We start from the raw sequence: 20,679 nt of genomic DNA on the forward strand, positions 1-20,679 counted from the left end.
GGATATTGTGCAGTTCAACCCAGTGAAGGAGTAGCAGTGGCAGAGATACCACACCCTAGTCGCAGCTCCCTGTGGGAAAACGCCCAGCCCGGCACCTCCACAGTCTCACGCAGCCTCAATTAACTTCCTGGGTATGAGACTTTGAGATACAACCCAGTAAAGGAGTAGTGGCAGCTGAGATTACAACAGACACGAGATACAGAGCACCCTAAGTGAAGTCGTAGTGACCCAGGGAAGGCACAAAATTCTGAAATCATGGGAAAGAGGAACAAAAATAGAGCCATGAATGCCCACAACCCCACAACATCAGAACCTGATAATACAGAAATCCAGAGATCTCTAGAAGATCAAATCAGGAAAATAACTGTAGAAATAATAGAGGACTTTTGAAAAGAATTGAGAGAGAGTCAAAAAGAGATAAAGGATGCAATAATTGAAGTAAAGGCCTCAATTCAAAGTATAAACAATCGATTAGACCACATAGAGAATAGAATCTCACTCCTAGAAGATCATCACTCCAAAAACGAACGCATAATTTATAACTTAGAAAAAAAATCCAACAGCAGGAATCTAACATTGAAGAAATATGGGCCCATTTTAAGAGAGCTAACCTAAGAATAATTGGAATAGAGGAGGGAAAAGAAGGTAAAACCAAAGGGATCAACAATCTCTTCAAGGAAGTAATAGCAGAAAATTTTCCAAACATAGAGCAAGAGGTCGATACACAGGTCCAGGAAGCTTATAGAACTCCCTTTAGACAGGATCGGAGAAGAGGATCCCCACGCCACATCATTGTCAAAATGACCAATGTGGAAGCCAAGCAGAGAATCTTAAAGGCAACAAAAACAAAGGGCCAAGTGACATTCAGAGGCAAACCAATTAGAATCACTCCAGACTTCCCAAACCAAGTCATGAGAGCCAGAAGGGCTTGGAGTAACATATTCCAAACTCTGAAAGAAAACAACTTCCAGCCAAAAATTTCCTACCCAGCAAAACTTTCTATCAAATTAGATGGAGAAATAAGAAGCTTCCATGACAAACAGAAACTGAAGGAATTTACGTCTTCAAAACCAGTGCTAGAGAAAATACTCAAAGAGATTAACTACAAAGAAGAAATAGGTAATACACACCAGAACCAGAGATACAAGATTTTCCATCCAGCAGACAACTAAGCAAAGAAGAATATATTCATGTGTTTATAGGTTAAAATCTTTGGAGATTCATTATTTATTTCAGTCTTTTACCTATTTTAAATTGTATTTCTAAATTATATTGTTTGCTTTTATTGTTGCTAATATTTAGGATTTCTATTTGGAATATTAATATACCTTCAGATATAGCATTTGGAAATATGTTATCCCATTCTATCAGTAACTTTTAACTCTGTTTACATTGTACAATTTTTTTTTATTTTTAGGAAGTTTTTTTATTCTTTTGTTGCCTGTGCCTTTGAAATCATATCCAAGAAAATACTGCCAATTTCAATGTTGTGAAGTGTTATGACCCAGGTTTTCTTCTAAAAGTTTATAGTCTTAAGATTTACATTTAGGTCTTTTATCTAGTTTGAGTTAATATTTGTATATGGTGTTAGGTAAGTGTCCAATCTCATTATTTTTATGTAATTATTATCTTTTAACTATTTAGTGAAAAGATTACTATTTCCTTCACCAAATATTCTTGGAAACTTTGTCAAAAATAACTTGACCATATATGGAAAATCTATTTCTAGGCTTTTTATTTTACTCCACTGGTTTATATATCTGCCTTTATAGCAGTACTACACTGTTTCAATTATTGTAGCTCTATAAGGTTTGAAATCAGAAAATGTACATCTACTAGCTTTATTCTTTTTAGAGAGTGTTTTGGGGTATTTAGAGTTCATATTTCTTCTTAGGATAGACTTTTTTGAAAAAAAATAAATGTATGATAGTTTTACCATAAAAAAATATGAAAAAATATCCTCTGGTAAGAAAGAACGCAAAAAAGAAATACTGAAATGTTATCTCTAAGTGATCAAAAGTTTGATATCAGACAGATGAATCTGTTATGTGAGATTATCATTGTTAATTTTGGATAAATTGCTATAATATTAGATGCCAACCACTAAGCCAAGCATGGGAAGGAGGGCTGGGGAGGGAATGCGGTGGGGATTGGGTAGGGGCTAACTGGGCGATGTGTGCATGTATGTCTACACAAGTTTATATCCCATTATGATGTATGAATACAGTGCCCCAATAAAAAAAATAAAATAATAAAAAAGAAATAGGTGTGACTGAGAGAAAACAGTACTGAGCATCAGCAGCTGCCAAAGACTGAAAGATGATCCGGCATGATGAAACTCCTCTTGAAAGTGTTCATGGTTCCTTATGAAATATTCATGTAAACAAATTGAACCTGGATGGAATACAGCTTCGCGTCACAAATACTAATGGGAGGGAAACAGGACAGAACATGGCCTTAGAGATGTAGCTCACAAATCCATGTAATCAGAAGACACAAAACAGGTATGGGAGACTCAGTACTTAATAGATAGACAGCCCAGGTTCTGACACAATAAATAGAAAAATAAAATTAAGAATTGGGAGACTGAAAAAAAGAAAGAGTGCAGATCATTGCAGAGTATGTATTTCATTTAGATCTTGCTTTAACATCAGATTAAATTAAGAAATGTCTAACAGCACTGCAAATTTGAGTGCTGAATGTTTAGTGATGTTTATAAAAAAAAAAAAACTCCTTGAATGCAGGCATGGTGGTGCATGCTTGTAATTCCCGTGCTTGGGAGGCGGAGACAGGAGGCTTGCACAGGATCGAAACCAGCTCCACTGGCTTAAGAGACCCTGTTTCCAAATTTTAAAAAAGTATAAAAATAGGTCTGGGAATGTAGCCCAGAGGAAGAAGGGTTTCCAGGAACCCCAGTACCACCCAAAAAAAAAAAAAATCTCCTTGATACTTCAGATATCATAAAGGTATTGTAATTATGTTTAAAAATGCTACATGCATAAGGGCATCAATTGGTAATTATTGAAGGTGGGTGACTGGGAACATGAAGGTCCTTGATTTTGTCTGTGTTTGAAGTTTCCTGTTTAACAGGGAACAAACACAATGCTTTGAGGTCAGGTATTTCTAGTTAAGAGGAGCGCAAACGCTAGAGGAGAAGAAAGAATGGCCGATCTGGAAGGAGGTGAGAATCTGTCAGAGCTAGGGAGAGATGTCTGGACAGAAATGGCTCCTCAGGGGAAACCCTGGCTAAAAGAACTCTGTGTGTGTAGACTGTAGCTAGAAAGTCCTGCCAGCCGCTGCTTCCACAGACACACAGCTTCTCTAGCCACCTCCCCTCAAGGGCCTCCTGTGGACCTCTTTGTCTCCTCCCAGCTGGTCCGTGGGGAACTGGAGCACCTGCAGCCGGACGTGCGGTGGCGGCACGCAGAGCCGGCCTGTGCAGTGCATGCAGCGGGCACGCTACATCACGGAGCCTGTACCGGCCAGCCTGTGTCCACAGCCTGGTCCTTCCAGCCGGCAGGCCTGCAATGCTCAGAGCTGCCCGCCCGCCTGGAGCACCGGACCCTGGGCAGAGGTAACCGGGTGGGACTGGCAAGGAGTGGTGGCTCCTCCCTGGGAGCTCAGGCCCGGGCTAGGGACTGTCAACACAGCCTGATTCACCCCCCTGCTCCCCTGGACTCCTGTGCGCAGTGCTCACGAACCTGCGGGAAGGGGTGGAGGAAGAGGACGGTGACCTGCAAGAGCACCAACCCCTCGGCCAGAGCGCAGCTGCTGCCCGACGCTGTGTGCACCTTGGAGCCCAAGCCCAGGACCCACGAAGCCTGCCTGCTCAAGCGCTGCCACAAACACAAGAAGCTGCAGTGGCTCGTGTCTGCCTGGTCCAAGGTACAGGCCTCTGGGCCCCAGAATGGGGGACCCACTGTCCCTAGGGCTGCCTTTTCTCTCCCAGTTACCCTGCTTCTTGCTCCTCTCCTTCACCTTGTCTTCTTGTACTCTGCGAGTTGCCCCTCTGGGCTTCAGTCAACCTCTCGGCACAGCCCCCAGTGATATCGGTATCACCCACTCAGTCAGCATCCACAGAGGATGAGTGGGTGAAGAGCTTGAGTGCAGTGACCCCTTCTTGTGAAGACAGGGAGTTCCCGAGGGCCCCTCGCTCCAGGACAGTTTTACCCAGTCCGAGAACGTGCTCACCCAGTGAAGAGCAGGAAGAAGCTGGGTTACTTGGAAAAAAAAGCCGCCCTCATCTCCTGAGACGCATTCCCGTAGGCGGCCTGCACATTAGCAGAAGCTCTTAGTTGGGTGTGCTGGGACCGATGTCCTGTGCTGCTGGAGGCTGGGAGCACTTTTATTTACACCTCTAGGCAGCTACCCTAGAACCCATTACAGTAGGATTAATAGCAGAAATCTAGCTGAGGAGTGTCAGTGGTGTCCTGGTTAGCTTTGGTCCAAACGAGCCCAAAACAGACTCCAACAATCTTACAACCCACAGACTGGCAGCAGGACCCAGTAGGGCCCTGTCTACACTGAGTACCAGAGATCTTCATCCCAGGGCTGTATCTCAGCAGATCCATAGCAGTCATGGATGTCCCCGGCCCATGAGTCTTGGGAGCAGGACTGTGTCTCGTTAGGCACTGCATTTGCCCAAAATTCTCAAATGAGGCTTTCACAGTGTTTCACCCTATGGAGGCACTGACACTATTGAATGAAGATGTCATCGCTCACTCACGGGAGTGGCTTGCCCTCACTCATGAGAGCTCTGGGCTCTTTTTCACCCAGGATAGAAGAATGACTGTTTTATAGATTGAATCACGCTTTCAACCACGCCTCTCCTGGAGCCCAGTGCGGAGAAAGCAAGAGCTTGGGCTTCATTGGCCAACACGTGGCCCCGCGAGCAGACAGAGGAGCTTTCAGCCCCATCTCTGTCTTGGCATGAGGGCACACGAAAGCTTCCCTGAGAGCCAAGGGTGAGAATTCCAGGTCCAAACCTGGCAGGTGTTGCGGTCCAGGCCCCGCTACTTAGGCAACCTGCAGGCACTTCAGCCCAGCGGCCCTGGGGCTGCTGGGCTTCACCCACTCTTTCCTAGCATAGGTCAGTAACACTGGAGACCAGGACCTCAGAGAACTCCGGCCTCACCTGTGGGGCAGCACTGATTCGCTCTTGCTTGACAGGCAGCTACAACCTTCTGCCCAACCTGCAGACTAGCCTGGCCCACTCCCCAGAGGCAGGGATGGTTCAGTCTGACCGTGTATATTGGAAAGAGTAAATGCTCCCTGTATGCTCCCGGGGGTGCTCCCCAGAGCTTGCTTCTTCACGGGCAGTACTCAGATTTCTAGGAAAGATCTGTGGGCCCTGTGTGTTTTAGGGGCCCCAACATGCCTGCTGTTGAGAGACCGTATCCGTAGAGCTACGCTCGTTACCATGTGTCCTTGCGTTTAATATTTCTTTCCCTCCACCGGTGGCAGCCCAACATTTTAATTTCCCAGTGAAGTGGTTGCTTACGAGCTACTCTCCCCATGGTTTCTGACTTACGCTCCAAAAGCTGTTCCACTATGGACTCAAGATCTTCTTTCATATAGATGACGGAGTCTGTAATGCCTTTTAAAAAGCCAAGGCCCACTAAGTGAATGTCCACGTTCATATAAACGTCCAAGCTGATAACTTAATATATTTGACCACCAATTTTGTAAGACAGGTATCTTTTATCCTCTTTTCTGCAGTGCTCTGCGACATGTGAAAGAGGAACGCAGAAAAGATTTCTTAAATGTGCTGAAAAGTATGTTTCTGGAAAGTACCAGGAGCTGGCCTCCAAGAAGTGCTGGCGTTTGCCAAAGCCAGAGCTGGAGCTGGAGCGCACCTGTGCGCTGTTTCCGTGCCCCGGGCATCCCCAGTACGCTGCGGCAGGCCCCTCACGGGGCAGCTGGTTTGCCTCGCCCTGGTCTCAGGTAAGAGGCTCTGAATTTCCAGAGTAGGTGGACATGGCGACTGGTATCAGGGGGTGACGGCTGGCTTATGTTGGAGGAATAGTGTGTTCCCTAAAGCCCACCAAGCTGCCCCAGGGCCCTTCTCTCCAGAGTTTACAGGTGCCCCTGCTCCTGGGTGTGACATTCTGAGCATGCTCTCCAACTGTTACTGAGTCTTAAACAGCACGAGTATTGTTCTGAATTTTTATCCCATTAAGTGTACGGAAATGTAATGCTTTGGGTGAAATCTGGGCAGGATTCCTCAGAGATGGGAGTGAATGGGAAGAAATATGAGACCCAAAGTAAATTCGTGGCCGTGGGTTTGAAGGTTAACCCCGGGGCTGTGAAATGGGAAAAGCCGCCTGGAATTGCATGTCCTGCCTGGGCCTTGGGCCAGGCCAGCCAAGGCGAGAGGACCATGCTTCCTCTCGGGGCTCCCCTCACCCCAGCTCCCTGCCCCTTCCAGCCTTCCTCTGACTCTCCAGAACTCTGCAGTGACTTCTGGGCCACCCCAGCAGCCTCAGCCTGTGGGAACTCAGGTCTGCGGTTCTGCTCTTGGGCTCTGGTTCCTGGATTCTCCTCGGGCAGGAGGCCAGGGACCCTCAGTGCCTACGCACAACTGCTACTGGACGTGCGGCCACACGCGTCCATCCAGCACACGTCCAGGGAGGGACCCTTCTTCTCTGACTCTCTGCTCTGCTGGGGAGGCAAATCTTCCTGGTCTGCTCCTTGGTTTTCCTCCCTCCTACAGTGAGGCCCAGCGCTGATCCTCCCTTCTTTCCAGGGGGAGGAAAGCTGAATACAATGTGGGTGGGGAGGAGTGGGATTGTGTGCTCAGTGGCCGCTAGTCCCCATGTCCCCCACTCTGCGCCCACCTTGGAGAGATCATTCCCAGGCTGTCCTTGAGCCCCAGCAGTGCTCTTGGCCGGGCGCTGCAGGGGAGTGAACTGAGCGCAGAGGACAAGAGCAGTGACAACCGCTGACACAGTCAGGGGCCAGTGAGCACTGCACTCAGCTAACTCCCAAAGGGAGGTGACCTCACCATGACTGCTTCTCAGACAGGAAACTGAGGCAGAGCCTGCCCACACAGCCAGTGAGAGGGACAGGCCAACTGCTCCTCAGTGGAGTCACAGCATACATCATGAGACTTCAGTGAACAGACCATGGCATCGTCCTTGGGTCCCAGGAAGGTTCTGCCCCAGGGGCGCTCTGCTCTGCCGCCCTCATCTGTTGCAAACCAGCTCAGTCTAATTGGGGCGCGAGTCCACTCTCGGTCGAGAGTCTCAGCAAAGATGGGGAAGGATTAGAGTGAAGTACTGCAGCCTCTTATCTGCAGCGATTCTTTCCCTTCTAGGAACTAAGAGTTCCTAGTGAGGGCGCTCTCTAGAAAGAATCTGACAAGGACAAAGGCTTCTTGAGCCAATGACACTTTATTACAAAAACCCCCAAAATTTATACCCTTCACCAGTAAAGTTAATAATAAGAGAAAAGGGAGTGAATGCAATCACTGTGAAATAATAATGAATGACATGTAAACAAAGGTAATAAAATTAGTCCTTCAGCTGACTGTTGGCCTTCCAGAGATTAGCTCCGGATTCTTTCCCAGGTCTTGCAGATAAGCAGTTCCAAAGGGCGACCTCCCAAAAGAGATGGGCACGCCCAAGGCTTGGAGGCTTCTCGGGGAATCTTCTTTAACTTTCTTGGAACTTTCCATCTTTTGGGCTCATTTCATATAGCAAGTGTGGGGAGATGTGGTGATTCAGGTGGATGTGATAGGGTTTCTTCAGGTGTTGGCATCTTATCTTGTAAATCTGAAAGCTTAAGCAAACTCACAACACAGTTTGGCAGACAAAACACCACAAACAACACCACAAAGTTCTTGGATTTAATTGTCAGATGTATTTCCTTAACTGCTAAACACTCTTCTTTAGACAACGAGCCTATTAAAAGCCTATCCATCTTTAATAATCCATTTCCCTGTCACAAACCCTCTGCAACCTGCTTCTAGCCTTCTAATTCCTTTCTTTCCCAGTTGGGACGTTCTTATGATAAGCTCTTCTTCATGCAAAAATGCTTTTCTTACTCTTATGGTATTTCCTTTCCTTCAGACATATATTTTTAGAATGTCTGTCCTTTATTTTGTCATATTCATTCCTAACCATGCGGCCAGTCTCTCTGTCTCCAGGAATGCTCATACTGGGCGTAAGAGTCAACAATCTTTTTCCTTGGCTCTATTGTATTTGGGCAACTAAGTTGTTCATCAACTAAATTGCTTCGAAGTCACACACAAGGTTTTATCTTCTCTGTCTCTAGGCAGGATCTCCAGGGTAAACAGAGTTACCTTAAACTGAGCTACCTTACCGCAGTTAATGGCTTAACCTAAGTTATTGATAGGAATGAGGGGGAGTTAATGGCTTAACCTAAGTTAGTGATAGGAATGAGGGTCGGAGACCATTTGTAATTGCTGCAGCTGGAATGCTTATCACAGCATCTGAGTTCTGGCCATTTTTTCATTATTATTGAGCAGAGCCAAGGATGCTTAGACAAATTTTTAGAGAATTTATTTCCACGGACTCAATTTCTTTCGTAGTCCTGATTTCACATCACCGGAGCAATTTGTGTAGAGAGTTAAAAGGAATCATTACCAAGAAAATAATAGTCATGAAGGGTATCTAAAAGTGGGGGTGTACTTTGGCCAGAGACGACACCTCCTTCTCGGGGCTTGTTGCCGATTGGCTATGTGGAGTGGGGTCTCAACACATAGATGCCGAGGCAGCAGGCAGTCTCGGCACTCATCCCCCAGCCTCTGGGCAGCAGAAAGATGGTCTTGGCTGAGGGTCACAGATCAGAGACCCAGCCAGAGCTGTCACCTTGGGCTGGGGGTATAAAAGCAAATAAATGCATGCGTGTGATCCCAGTACTTGGGAGGCTGAGACAGGAGGATCACAGGTTCCCGGCCAGCTTCAGCAATTTAGCAAGACTCTGCTTTAAAATAAAAAATAAAAAGAGCTGGAGGTAGAGCTCAGAGGTAGAGCATTCCAGGGTTCAAATCCCAGAACTACACATACACAAAATCAAGCGAAAATCAACACATGCACAGCTGAGCGTCTCAGGTTTTCTACCTTATGAAAACAATTCTGTCCTTGGTCAGGGTATCGTGGCCCTGTCAGGTGACCTTTGTCCAACATCCCCCGCTGAGGTCCTAAGTTTAGCAGATGGGCAGGTCATCAGGCCATGCAGACACCACACCAGAGTTCCTCCAGCCATGAGCTACACCATGTCCATGCCTGCCGCTGACCCAGAGAGCACAAGCTGAAGTCTGTGCCCCGCCACGCTCCGAAAATCTTCATGGGTCCTTGTCTCTCTTGAAGGCCATTTTTCAGATGTCCTGCTTGGTGCCTGGTGCCCTGGAATGGCCTTCCCTCCCTTTCCACCTCCCGATATTGCCCTCAACAAGTCCCTGATTGGAGAATGGACTTTCCCCTCTTCCCCTGTGGCTCGCTCCCCTCCTCACGCAGCCCACCCTGGGAGCCTGCACTGCAGTGGGCCTTGCTCTGAGCTCTCAATATAAGTAAAAGGAAACATCCCCTGAGCTTCCCCGATGCCTGCTAGAAGGGAGTCTGGACAGGCTCCTTCCCAGAGCGGCTTCCCACCCCAGATGCACACGCTGCCACAAGGTCTTGGAGCCCAGGAAGGCAGGGCTGCTTCAGACAGCCAGGATTACAGCCTCCAAGACTCATTGCCCACAGCTTGCTTTGTTGCAAGAGTTATACAAAGTGTTTTACATGTGGAGCCTAGGTGTTTGTGTGTATGTGCATATGTATGTACACACATATATAAACACATGTACATACCGCAGGCATGCCATTCTATACTCACCAAAGCCTCTAATCCGTATTCAGGGAATGGTTGCTGAATGGGTGAATGTTAAAGGGATACGTATCAGTGAGTACTCGACTCAGAGCCTTCATTCAGAGACCTCGGCCCCTCATGGCAGAGCGCTCACTTATCTTGGGTCTTGGCTTTCTTTGTCTGCTCTGCTCTCACACACTACTTGCAGTGTGTTGTCCCCAAAAACAGAAGGGCAGCTCTGGCTCATCAGCTGCGTGCCTCCTCCCCGCTTCCCAGGACTGAGTGAGAGACATCACGCCCACCGTGTGGCCTGCCAAGGGGCCTGGGATGCCTGGGCTCTGTCCCCACATAGGTGCATGTGCTCAGAGGTGGGGGGGGGGGCTCCAAGAAACAGTGAGCTGAGTGCAGCCAGGCAGGATCGTGCAAAGCTGCTCATAGTCACGGCCTGCTCGGCAGACCCGGCCCCGGCCCGTAGACTCCAGTAAACAATTGGATCTGGGTCCATTTGAAGGATGAAGGAGTTTTGCTTGGACTACCTGGACAAGGCCAATGCTGGGCACTCCATGGGCAAGGGGTGCTTGTCTGCATAGCCTGTCCTGGGGAAGAAGCTCATGTCCACAGGACAGTGCTTGCTGAGCAGGCAGCCAGGGCCGAGGCCCAGCAGCAGACAGGGCCTGGAGCCCTTTGAGCATGTGCCTCGTGTGCTGAACTCTGCGACCCTGATCATACCCAGCCCATCCCTATCTACCATCACTCCTCTTAGGGTTTTCCCTCATCTCTACATGGAAGGGCTCATCCACTCTGCATGTCCCACCTTCAATCTCTCCTGGTGTTGGGTCCCTCCAGCCTGCTTCTGGGCTTACCCCTCTCCAGAGACACAACACCCTGTGCATACCGCACTGTCCTGTACTGGACAGTGACCCAAACCCACGTCCACCAGATGTCAAAGGTGACATCAGGTTGAGATGGGGTCTTGCTTGTTGAGGATGCGCCTCCCCTGGATTGTGAGAAGGTCGGGTGAAGACACAGAGATGCACAGGGACAGGGCGTGAGATGATGGAGTGATGCAGAGATGGGGTCTCACGTGGCTCTGTGCATGGCATGTGTGGGTCCTCCTCTGAGCCTGCCCGGGGGTAAGGAATCACCCCTGCCTGCTGCTGACCCTTTTGTCCTGTATGTCTTACCTCCAGAAAAATGCAGGGACTCATTTCTGTTGTGCCTAGCCTCTCCTTCATGGTGACTTATCCCAGCAGCCCCAAAGGACTAGGACCAGTAGGACAGACACGTCCTTGCCCCGTTGGGTCAGGGCTTGGCTGTGTCTTACTCAGCTCATAGTACCAGCCCTAACCTTCAGACCCATTAGCTTGTGAACCTGTGAACTGAGTTGATGTAACTGGATCCCGTGGTGCCTCAGAGCCTGGGCCTCTCCAGCAGGAGCTGGTGAGCCCAGCAGTGAACTCTTGAGGCCCCTGCTTTTCAGTCCCAGCCACCAGGAAGGCTGAGAGGTGATGGGCTGGCTGACTTTCACCCTCAGCTCTCCCAGGAAACCAGGGAAATGCCAGCTCTGCCTTTGCATGCCCCCATGTGCCCACCAGTAACACCCAGCAATGGCCAGGCCTCTCGTCCACACCAGGCAGTGAACAGGAAGCTGAAATGAACCAATGAGTGTGACAGAAGAAGAAAAAGAATCACACATTATCACCATTGTTACTGAAGTCCCACGGAAAGAGACATATTTATCAGAGCCAATGGAACCTATTATGGAAATTAGCTAAAGTTTTACTAGAGCAGAACCAGTTCCAACTCTGCCCCCCTCCAGGATGCCACGCTTCTTTGTGTCGGTGTTCTAGGTGTGAGCCCAGGGCTGGTATTATCAATCAGCAGCCTTAAAGCCATGACATCCCAGCACAGCCACCCTCACACCTCTAGAGACACCCCATAACTCTTGGTCTCAGGCTCTGAGTTTCGCTGGAGGAAACCCTTGCCAGGCACCCTGCTGCCCTCTAGGTACTGTCCAGCTCCACTTTCTGTAGCTTTCTCATTTAGAAATGCATGACCCTTCCCTAAACGGAATTTAAGTTACTGGAGCGGGAGACACCTGCACTATGCCCTTTATGAGCATTTCTTGTCTGTGTGTGTTTGGGGTGGGGAGTATGCGTGCACACACAAGCATGCGTGGGGTACTGGGGATTAAATCTAGGGGCTTTCTACCTCTCAGCTATACCCTCAGCCAATTTATTATTTTTATTTAAATTTTGAAACAGTGTCTTGCTAAATTATCACATGCTAACTCAGAACCTGAGTTCCTCTTGTCTCAGCCTCCCGAGTACTGGTATTACAGGCATAAGCCATCATGGGTACTTGGCTGAGTTTCCTACTTGAAAGATAAAATAATCAACAGCTACAGACTTTGCCCAGTGTCCTTTGCTTTCTTCTGAACGTGCAGCCTTTCTGGTAAGATGAAGGAACAGAGGAGAGAAACAATGGAACTATTTCTTGAGCAGATGCTTTGCTTACTCACCTGGTAAAACGTGTGGGTCAGAAATAAGTAGAGGAAGCTGAGACTTGATGCCTCTGGCCATCGAGATAGGCGCACCCATCTCTGCCCAGCACAGAGACTGAAGACAGACTAGGAAAAGCAAAACAAGTTTGATGAATGTTTAAGTAAAACCCAAACCTAAGACCTAAAATACTTTACAGTAATTTTTGCCAATAGGAAATATCCAATCTGTTTGTCTAATCCACCATTTTTATCGTAAACTAAATGAAGCTTTGACACCATAACTTTTTTTTGGGGGGGCAAGAACTCAAAGGGCTGTTTCTCATGAGCGCTTGTACCCACCACTGTGCCCTGACGTGCTGGGTCATTACTGGGGGAAATGAATAGCTAGTGACTGCCTGAACTCCGCCCCCATGTTTGCCATTCCTATTCTGTGTTCTGCCCATTTCCATTGGTGTAAATGGCTTTGCCTATCAACATATTTCACGGTGCACTGTGGCATAGGACTGGCTTAAATCATTTCAGCCCCGTGGGCTTAGTGTCAGGTGGTTCCCACAGTGTAGGTCTGGGGATGGCTTAAATGCGATCACCTGTTGGACTCTGTCTCACTCCACATGACAGAGACAAAGTGTTCCAAGCCAGGCAGCATGGCGGCCCCAGCTCCCTCGGGGGCCTCTTCACCGGGCAGAACACAGACTGACCTGGAAGCTGGCAGGCACGGGGATGCTGCTTTTCATGAAGTTTTTGACTGTGGGAACCAAGGCCACAATGCCGTACCGATGCACACACCCACATGCACACACACAGGCACTCGCAGACTTGCACAGGCACAGACTGGGTGGACACTGTGCAGTGAGGAAAACGACAACGGGCAGAAGCTCCAGACTTGGGGAGAGAGAGTACACCGTGACCCACAGGAGGTGCTAAATCAAAGGAGCAACTCTACGGGGCCCCTCAGAAAAGACATTCCAGCAGGGAGATGAAAGTGGAAAGCCGTCAGCCCTCCGGAGCTGGCCTGCCCTTGGGTACCACCATCCACTTAGAGCGACTGTGCTTCCTGCTGGCTTTTTTCCACAAAGACCAGTGATGTAAGGGAAAAAAAGGAATAACTCTATTTAAAAGAAAAACAAAAGCAAACATGATTATTTCAAAGTGCATCTCTGTTTTTCCACTACTGACGAAGAATGGTCACCATCCACATTCTTCTTACGTTTCCCTTGCCTCCTGTCACAAACTCTCCACAAACATGGAGGTCCCTACTGACAAGGAGCACCCTGAGGTCTAAACTCAGAGGGATAGGCAGAGATTTCTGAGCACTTGGACATTCTGAAAAATGTGCCCTTAGTACATGCCTGGGGTTAGACTCACTGAGGGCCCGTGAGCCAGTGCCTGGTCCTGCAGAGGTGCTAAGAGCACCTGGGCATCAGTCAGCAAGCTGGAGAAGGAAGTATCCTACTGAAGCAGGCCATTTCATTCTAGAACTGCAAGAAGACCTGGACTTCTGGTTCCTGGGAAGGACCATGCCCCGGGATACTGCCATAACTCTTTTCTGCATCTAATCTTGCCAACTGGACAGAGTCTTGGCAGGAGCTCCTGGACTCAGGTGGAGATGGCTTCAGGCCCAGTTAAATTGGAGGAACTGAACACTGAGTTGAGGCATGATTGAGTCCAGCAGCAGGGGAGGCAAGGAAGCTTTCCTGAGGTGTGGAAGGTCCCTGTGGTGGGGGTATTGGCCAGCCCAAGTCTAGGGGTGCTCCTGCTTTACACTCTGTGTCCTGCCACTCCAGGGAGGAGCTGGCCTCAGCTACTACTCACTGAAGAAAGCCTCCAAGGGTGCACTCACCCATTAGCAGCAGACGCCCTAGAGGCTCCACACCTGTAGTAGAGGCAGCTCTCAGAGGATAATCCCCTGATTCTACAGAACTACTGAGCAGGAGATAGCACTGTGGGGCGGGGCAGGCTTTACACTTAGAAGGGGCACTCCAGGCGAGGCTGTGATGGGATGGGTGGAGAGCAGGCCATTCACACTGAGGGACAGCAACGTCTGCAAGGTCCACATTTAAGGTATAGCTTTAGTTGCCTTATGGGGGAACATGTACCAGTGGTCACAGTCAGCCCACATTTTAGTGCTAGGTACCATTTATGTTAGATTTAGGTGGAGCCAAAATCAGTTTCTAAAATTAAAAAAAAAGAAAAGGTAAAAAGGTATTCACCAATGCAACTGGAACTGCCAGCTGTAGTTCTCTCTAGTGTTCCAAGCTGCAGCAGCAGGTTCAGGGTCAGAATGCAGGTTCCCAGGTACCAGTCACACCCGCTCGAGCTCCGGCTTTTGCAGCTATCTATTTCAGCAAGCACCCCCGCCCGGGTGGTTTTAATGCACATTCGAATATGAGAACCGTGGGTCTGGGGGAGGAGCCAACATCAGGAGTTTGGGCACCCTTGGCTAGTGCTGTTGGCCCACTACACTTGTCCGGCTTCAGTCTTCTGGCCCCTCCTGGTCCTTCCTGGTCCCAGGTCCTCGCCCTGGAGTCTTCGTGTTGTCCAGGGCTCCAGGTGCTTCTCAGCATTAGTTTGTTTGGAAACCCACAGATGCCAGGGACAATCTGGAATGTGTATTCCAAACAGAGCCGAGTTTCAAGCCACCATGTTTGTGCTGTTGATGAACAACTTGCATTTTTCCCTTCCCTGGAAAAAAAAATGAATACACATTTTCAAGTTTCATCTTTTCCTTCCATCCTTGTATATCAACATATTTCTTACTTCAAAATATTTTCTTGTTTTGTTTCCTCCAAAATAGTTTCAAAGTTTAGAGATGAACAACAATCTTAGTTCTTTGAGCTTACATAAAGATAGGCAAATTTTGAGAAGCTTAAAGGCTGTTTATCCCACACATGTTTTTTATGAGGAACTTAAACACTTCTCAGACCAGTGCCTCTCAGACTCACCGTGCATCTGCATGGCCATAGCAGGGAGCAGACTCTGATACGGTGATGTGATGAGGGCTGAGGAGATGCTGACAGTCTGCTTTGCACAGGAGCCACCAGCTGAGCCCAGACCGAGGAGGACCACACATTGGCTCTTGGCTCGTGGGTTCTGCAAGTACCCTGAGTCCAGGGGCTGAGTTGCTTGTGTGTGTGTGTGTCATTGAATATCTGGTGCCTAGAACAATATCAGGACAGGAAAGTTGAATGATTAATATTTGCTGACTAAGAGAACCAATGGCAAATTGAAGCAAACCTAATAGTCATTACTTTAGAACAGTTTAAGTGGCAAAAATCTCTGGCGAGACGTTTTGATTTGTAATGGAGGTATAATATCTTTAGCAAGAGCTGAATTCTCTGGCTGCTGAATAGAAAGGAATTTTAGCCTGATGGACAGGGAACTTGTGAACACCAGCAATTGTGGATGTATCCAATAAGAAGACCCTGTGAAAAAAACAGTCTCAGGACCAAGGCTACCTACACCCCCAGGGCCCCGGGGACACCCGTGAGCTGGGAGGGGCCCGGCACCACGCAGAGCTGGGAGATCAAAGGCAGGGTTGTGGCTGCGCAGAATGTTCAGAACGATGTAATGCGCAATGGGAAACATCTGGCTGTATCGTGTATGACCCTGATACTTCAGAAATCAGACAGGAATCTGCCCACAGCATTATTTGTTCTGGTTGCTATAGTCATATGCTGAGACTGAATTATCAGTGGCTTTGGCTGGAGCTGGTGCTGAAGGGAAGGCCTAAGCCCCGCAGAAATGTTCCAGACACGACTCAGGGGCCTGCTCATCCTTTACCCAAAGAGGAAAACATAAAAAAATGAACAGTTCCTTCATCTCAGCAGCCCCGGGGCACTCTGTCCTGACTTCTCCCCTCTCCAGGGAGTCAGGAGGATGTGTTATTAGCTCCATTGCTGTGTTCAGGGAACTTGAGGTCACTTTGAATGATTGGATTGCAGCAAGGTTTGGAGAGAAGCTAGACGCCTTGGTCGTGTGGTTGGTTACCCCAGTAGGCTTATCTGGGCTGTGGCAAGTCAGCGGCAGCCTGCTCCTGGAGCTTGCTGCAGTGCATTCCACGAGGCACACTGTCTTGAAAGGTTTGAGCAAGCGAGATGAGCCATTGGGTCCTGGGCTTTTCACAAGTTATCCCTGCCAGCTAAGCAGCCATTTATTTATCCACCCCACACCAGGACATCTGAACTGTCATCTGGCCCCATCTTCCTGCAGGTGTCTCTTTAATTGCTTACATTCTTAGCATTTTTGAACCTGTGGTAGTCTTGTTTGAGTGCAATTTACATATTTAGTCTAGACTTGTGCTTTTCCTCTTTGGGGTGGATTCATCCCTGTGGGCTCGGGTTCCCCTGTCTCGCTAGTGGCTTACCCCTGATTTCTTTGCCCACAGCTGATCTCACAGGGGTCCTGCTCATGTGTTGTGGTGTGTATTCTGTCCAGCTAGCGAAAGATGATCTGCCTGAGCCTGAAGGAGGGAGGGCACTCCCTCCTTTCTCTGCTGCTACTCAGCATCCAGGGATGTGAATGGCTTCACAAAAGCCCCATGGCTGCAGGCTCTCTCCCCAGACAGGGTCTAGAAGGGCTGGGTTTCCTCGAGCTCCTGTAGGGATGGGCTCCTCAAGTCTCTCCCCTGAGGCCCACAGAAGAACGGCGTGTTGAGGAAATTCCCTGAAGGTACAGCTACTTTCCTGCCTGGCTCAGAAAGCAACCTCAGCATCCCAGACACATGACAGCATCCTGTGTCCATCAGACCATCAGTGACTCCCCAAGGACACTCTAGACCTACCTTAACTTCTCTCCTGGCTCCATACCCATACCGGGATTATTCCAGAGCATGGTCATCAAACAGTCTCAGAGGGAGACCACCTTGAGGAGTCTGAGCAGAGGGGGATGCTTGGGAGGGAGAAAGAGAAGAAGTAATGTAGCACAACCACTCAAGGCTGGCCCAGGCCACAGGAGTTAGAGGGAAACCGGCACAGGTGGGAAAGCACCTTTGTCCTGCTCCTGGGGGTAACGACAGCAATCTTCTGCTTTCAAATACCTTAAATGAAAACCAAAATGGGAAGGCTTTTCTTGTTTTTAAACAGAGGATAGCTCATAGGTAACTTTATTGGGAGTGAAATCTATTTTTTTTCTTTTTCCATATTGCCTGTAATTTGAGGAGACAGTATGATGATCCATGACTATTTTTTATTAGACATACTTACTCTGTATATGTGTGGGATGGTGGTACTGGGAATTGAACCCAAGAGTATTCTGAACTACACTTCCAGCCCAATTTTATTTTTTCTTTTGAAACAGGATCTCACTAAGTTGCTGAAGCTGATAATCTTCCTGTCTCAGTCTCTGAAGTACTGGGATTATAGGCATGTGCCACCACTATAGCTCAGCATACTCTGTATTTAATTTTTTAAACAAGTGTACTCTGCCTCAGAGTGCCTGATCTCAGGAGCCCTGAGCTCAAGCTGTCACATCAGCCTGCGTAGCTCAAAGCCCAGCCTGTGCAAGCCTCCCACACCAAGACTATCTCCCACCCAAGCAGCAGGTCCTGGGCTGGCTTAGAATGCTCCAGCAGGGCCTGGCCCATATCCAGCACACTGAGCAGGGTCTATGGCAGCTGCATCCTGGCTGAGCATTCCTTCACCTGCCATTTAGTGACCCTCATCCTCATTAAAGATGCTCTGGTCTGCAGCGGGTGCCTTCCTTGATGGGTGGGCACTAGAAGGCTGTCTCTGCACTAAGTTCCCTGGCAGCCTAGTGATGCCGTGTGTTTTCTTGCAGTGCACAGCCAGCTGTGGGGGTGGCGTGCAGAGGAGGTCCGTGCAGTGCCTGGCAGGGGGCCGGCCTGCCTCTGACTGCTTCCCACACCAGAAGCCTGAGGCCTCCCAGGCCTGCAACACCCACTTCTGCCCCATCATGGAGAAGAAAGGTGAGTGCTGGAGCCCCTCAGCTGGATCTGGGCATTTGGGGAGGGAACATCAGGTTTCTGGAGCTGTTCCTTAGAAGGCCTGAGGAAGCAGAGGTTCCGGCTGGCTAGGAATCCCAGAGCTGGACCGTGTGTCTGCTCCGCCTTTCTCTTTCTTCACTGTCTCCTTCAGTTTTACAGTGAAATAGTCACAGAGCAGATCCCTGCCACCCTCATACCTCCTCAGAAAGGACAGAGATGGTTGTGTCCTAAGTCTAGCTTAAGAGAGCAGGTTTCTATCTTTTGTCAGTGCTACTTACACTTTTTAAAGAATACAATTTTATCTAAAGCAGATTTTCTTCTACAGTACACAAAAGCCTCCCTTACTCCTCTGGTGGTCTTTAAATGTCACTCTTTGCACACATAAAAAAATCTCTGGCAGGAGCAGAGCCAACCTGCCTGCCCAGGGACCTCTGAGTATAAATGCAGCTGGGGTCAGGGAAAGGCTGAGCTCACCCAGCGAATTAGTAGTTGGCATGCGGTGCTCAGAGGGTACATCATGCTGGATGGATGAACAAGTGGTTGAGCACATGTGCTGAGGACAAGAAGATTTCAGTTCAGTAGGAAACCTGAACAAAGGTCTTGGGAAGAAAGCAAGTTCTACTGCCCCCTTCCCCATTAGACCTGAAGAGCTGCTAAGTCAACATTCTCCCCACTAGAGTCACAAATAAGTGACCACACAACTTAGAGGAAGGAAGATTTTTTTTGCTCAGTTTATCGGAGATCCTGGGTTCAGTCTGTATGAGGCCAAGGGCTGTGAGGCTCAGGGTGTGGCAGTGAGGATCAGAGAGAGGTAGAAGGCAAGGGCTTTGCTCTCACATCATGGAGGCCGGAAGCCAGAGAGCCCGCAAGTAAACAAGGGGATTCACAGACAAAGAAACAATCCTAAGGCCATAACACCAGGTACCCACCTTCTCCAGAAACACCCTACCCACCTACACTACCACAGATAAATCCATCGCACTGGATTTTTCTACTGATGAGATTACAGCCCCTCATGATTTAACTATATCAACCTTGAGCTCTTTAGGGGACATTCTGTATCTGACCATAGCAGCTACCCTCCTTCGGCAGCTTCAAAGCCATTATAAATTTGTTTTATTTACCAAGAAGAGGTATTAGCCGGCAGCATCACTTGACTGATGTGGAGTATGCTTGTTTCCAGACACCTTCTGCAAAGACCACTTCCATTGGTGCTATCTGGTGCCGCAGCACGGGATGTGCAGCCACAAGTTCTATGGCAAGCAGTGCTGCAAGACTTGCTCCACGTCCAACCTGTGAGTCAGGACCAGTCTCCACAGCAGAGAAGACACCCAGGGCTCAGAGAAACTTCAGAACTAATGAGCTGTGCAGTGCACACACGGGCATGCCCAAGGGAGATTGCAGCTGGAAGAGGAAAAACTGCACTAGACTCTTGGGTCCAGAGTATATGTGTGTGTTGGGAGAGCTGAATGCAAACCTGTGCTCACACGAGTGCATGCTCTTCTGCTGGGTCGCAGCATGGGGCTCTCAGGCTGACCTCTGGCACGTCAGGCAGGAGGGCCCACGCTGCAGAGCAAAGCAGCAGCAGCGCTCACCTGTGTTTGTGCTTCAGATAAATCAAGTGCAAGAGTCAGCAGAGCTGAACTTAATAAAAGCTACATGACTGGTGCTAGGTAAAAAGAAGAAAATGCTATGAAATAAAGCAATGTGCAAATAGCTGCCACTCAATCCAGCCTCTGTGCCCCACGGCAGGCCCCTGGCCATCAGGATCAGCCAACCCGTCTGAATGGAGGGGCAGGTGCCGGAGTGCCTGGTTCTGCCTGGGTCCTGCCTGGCTCAGTGGCCACAGCAGCTGTGCTGACCCTAAGGGTACCGGCCAGGAAGCCGGCGTGCTCATCTGGGACCTTGCCATGGAAATGGGAAGAGGAAAAGCCCTGCAGGGGAAAGGCTCCTTATACTTACTTTTACCTGTCTCAGTTGCTTACAAGTGACTGTTCCTATATAAACTCAGTGCTTTGCAGTTTTACAGGATGGATCAGAACCTCTGTCCCAGAAAAAGTGGCCCCTCCATAAGAGACACCAGCCACACAACGAATACACCCATGCCCGGAAGCCTGGCGTTGTGTTTGTGTGCTGTGGGGTCTTCAAGCTTCTTCTGTAAGTTTGGTCTTTTCTGTAATTCTGGCTGAGCTCCACGGCCAGCCGCCCCACAGCAGGCCTCCAGCCTCCTCCTGTCATCATCGGTGCTCATGTTTGCTCTCTCCTCCGACAGTGTGGCTTCATTCGGAATGGGCACCTGGATATTTATATTTGCTGAAGTTTTATAATAAATTTTATATTGTATGGCGTGCTTCTGAACTGTGTCGTAATTCCTCATGAGGTTGGCTTCTGAAATGGAGGGCTGGCATGAGATACAGAGAGA

General features: G+C 48.8%; 1 protein-coding gene across 1 annotated transcript in view; it reads left to right on the forward strand.

The window, feature by feature from the left end:
• The window catches only part of ADAMTS16 (ADAM metallopeptidase with thrombospondin type 1 motif 16), a gene marked incomplete at both ends in the record, with an annotated part of 178,275 nt that extends 158,719 nt beyond the window's left edge, over positions 1-19,556 (forward strand). The window contains 5 exons of the mRNA XM_080697811.1: positions 3,373-3,574; positions 3,691-3,885; positions 5,719-5,943; positions 18,092-18,239; positions 19,441-19,556. Coding sequence (XP_080553937.1) covers positions 3,373-3,574; positions 3,691-3,885; positions 5,719-5,943; positions 18,092-18,239; positions 19,441-19,556 — 886 coding nt within the window. The remainder of the gene's footprint in view (positions 1-3,372; positions 3,575-3,690; positions 3,886-5,718; positions 5,944-18,091; positions 18,240-19,440) is intronic.
• Between the last annotated feature and the right edge of the window lie 1,123 nt (positions 19,557-20,679).

This window comes from Muscardinus avellanarius, assembly GCF_963383645.1.
Source record: "Muscardinus avellanarius genome assembly, chromosome: 1".
Lineage (NCBI taxonomy): Eukaryota > Metazoa > Chordata > Mammalia > Rodentia > Gliridae > Muscardinus > Muscardinus avellanarius.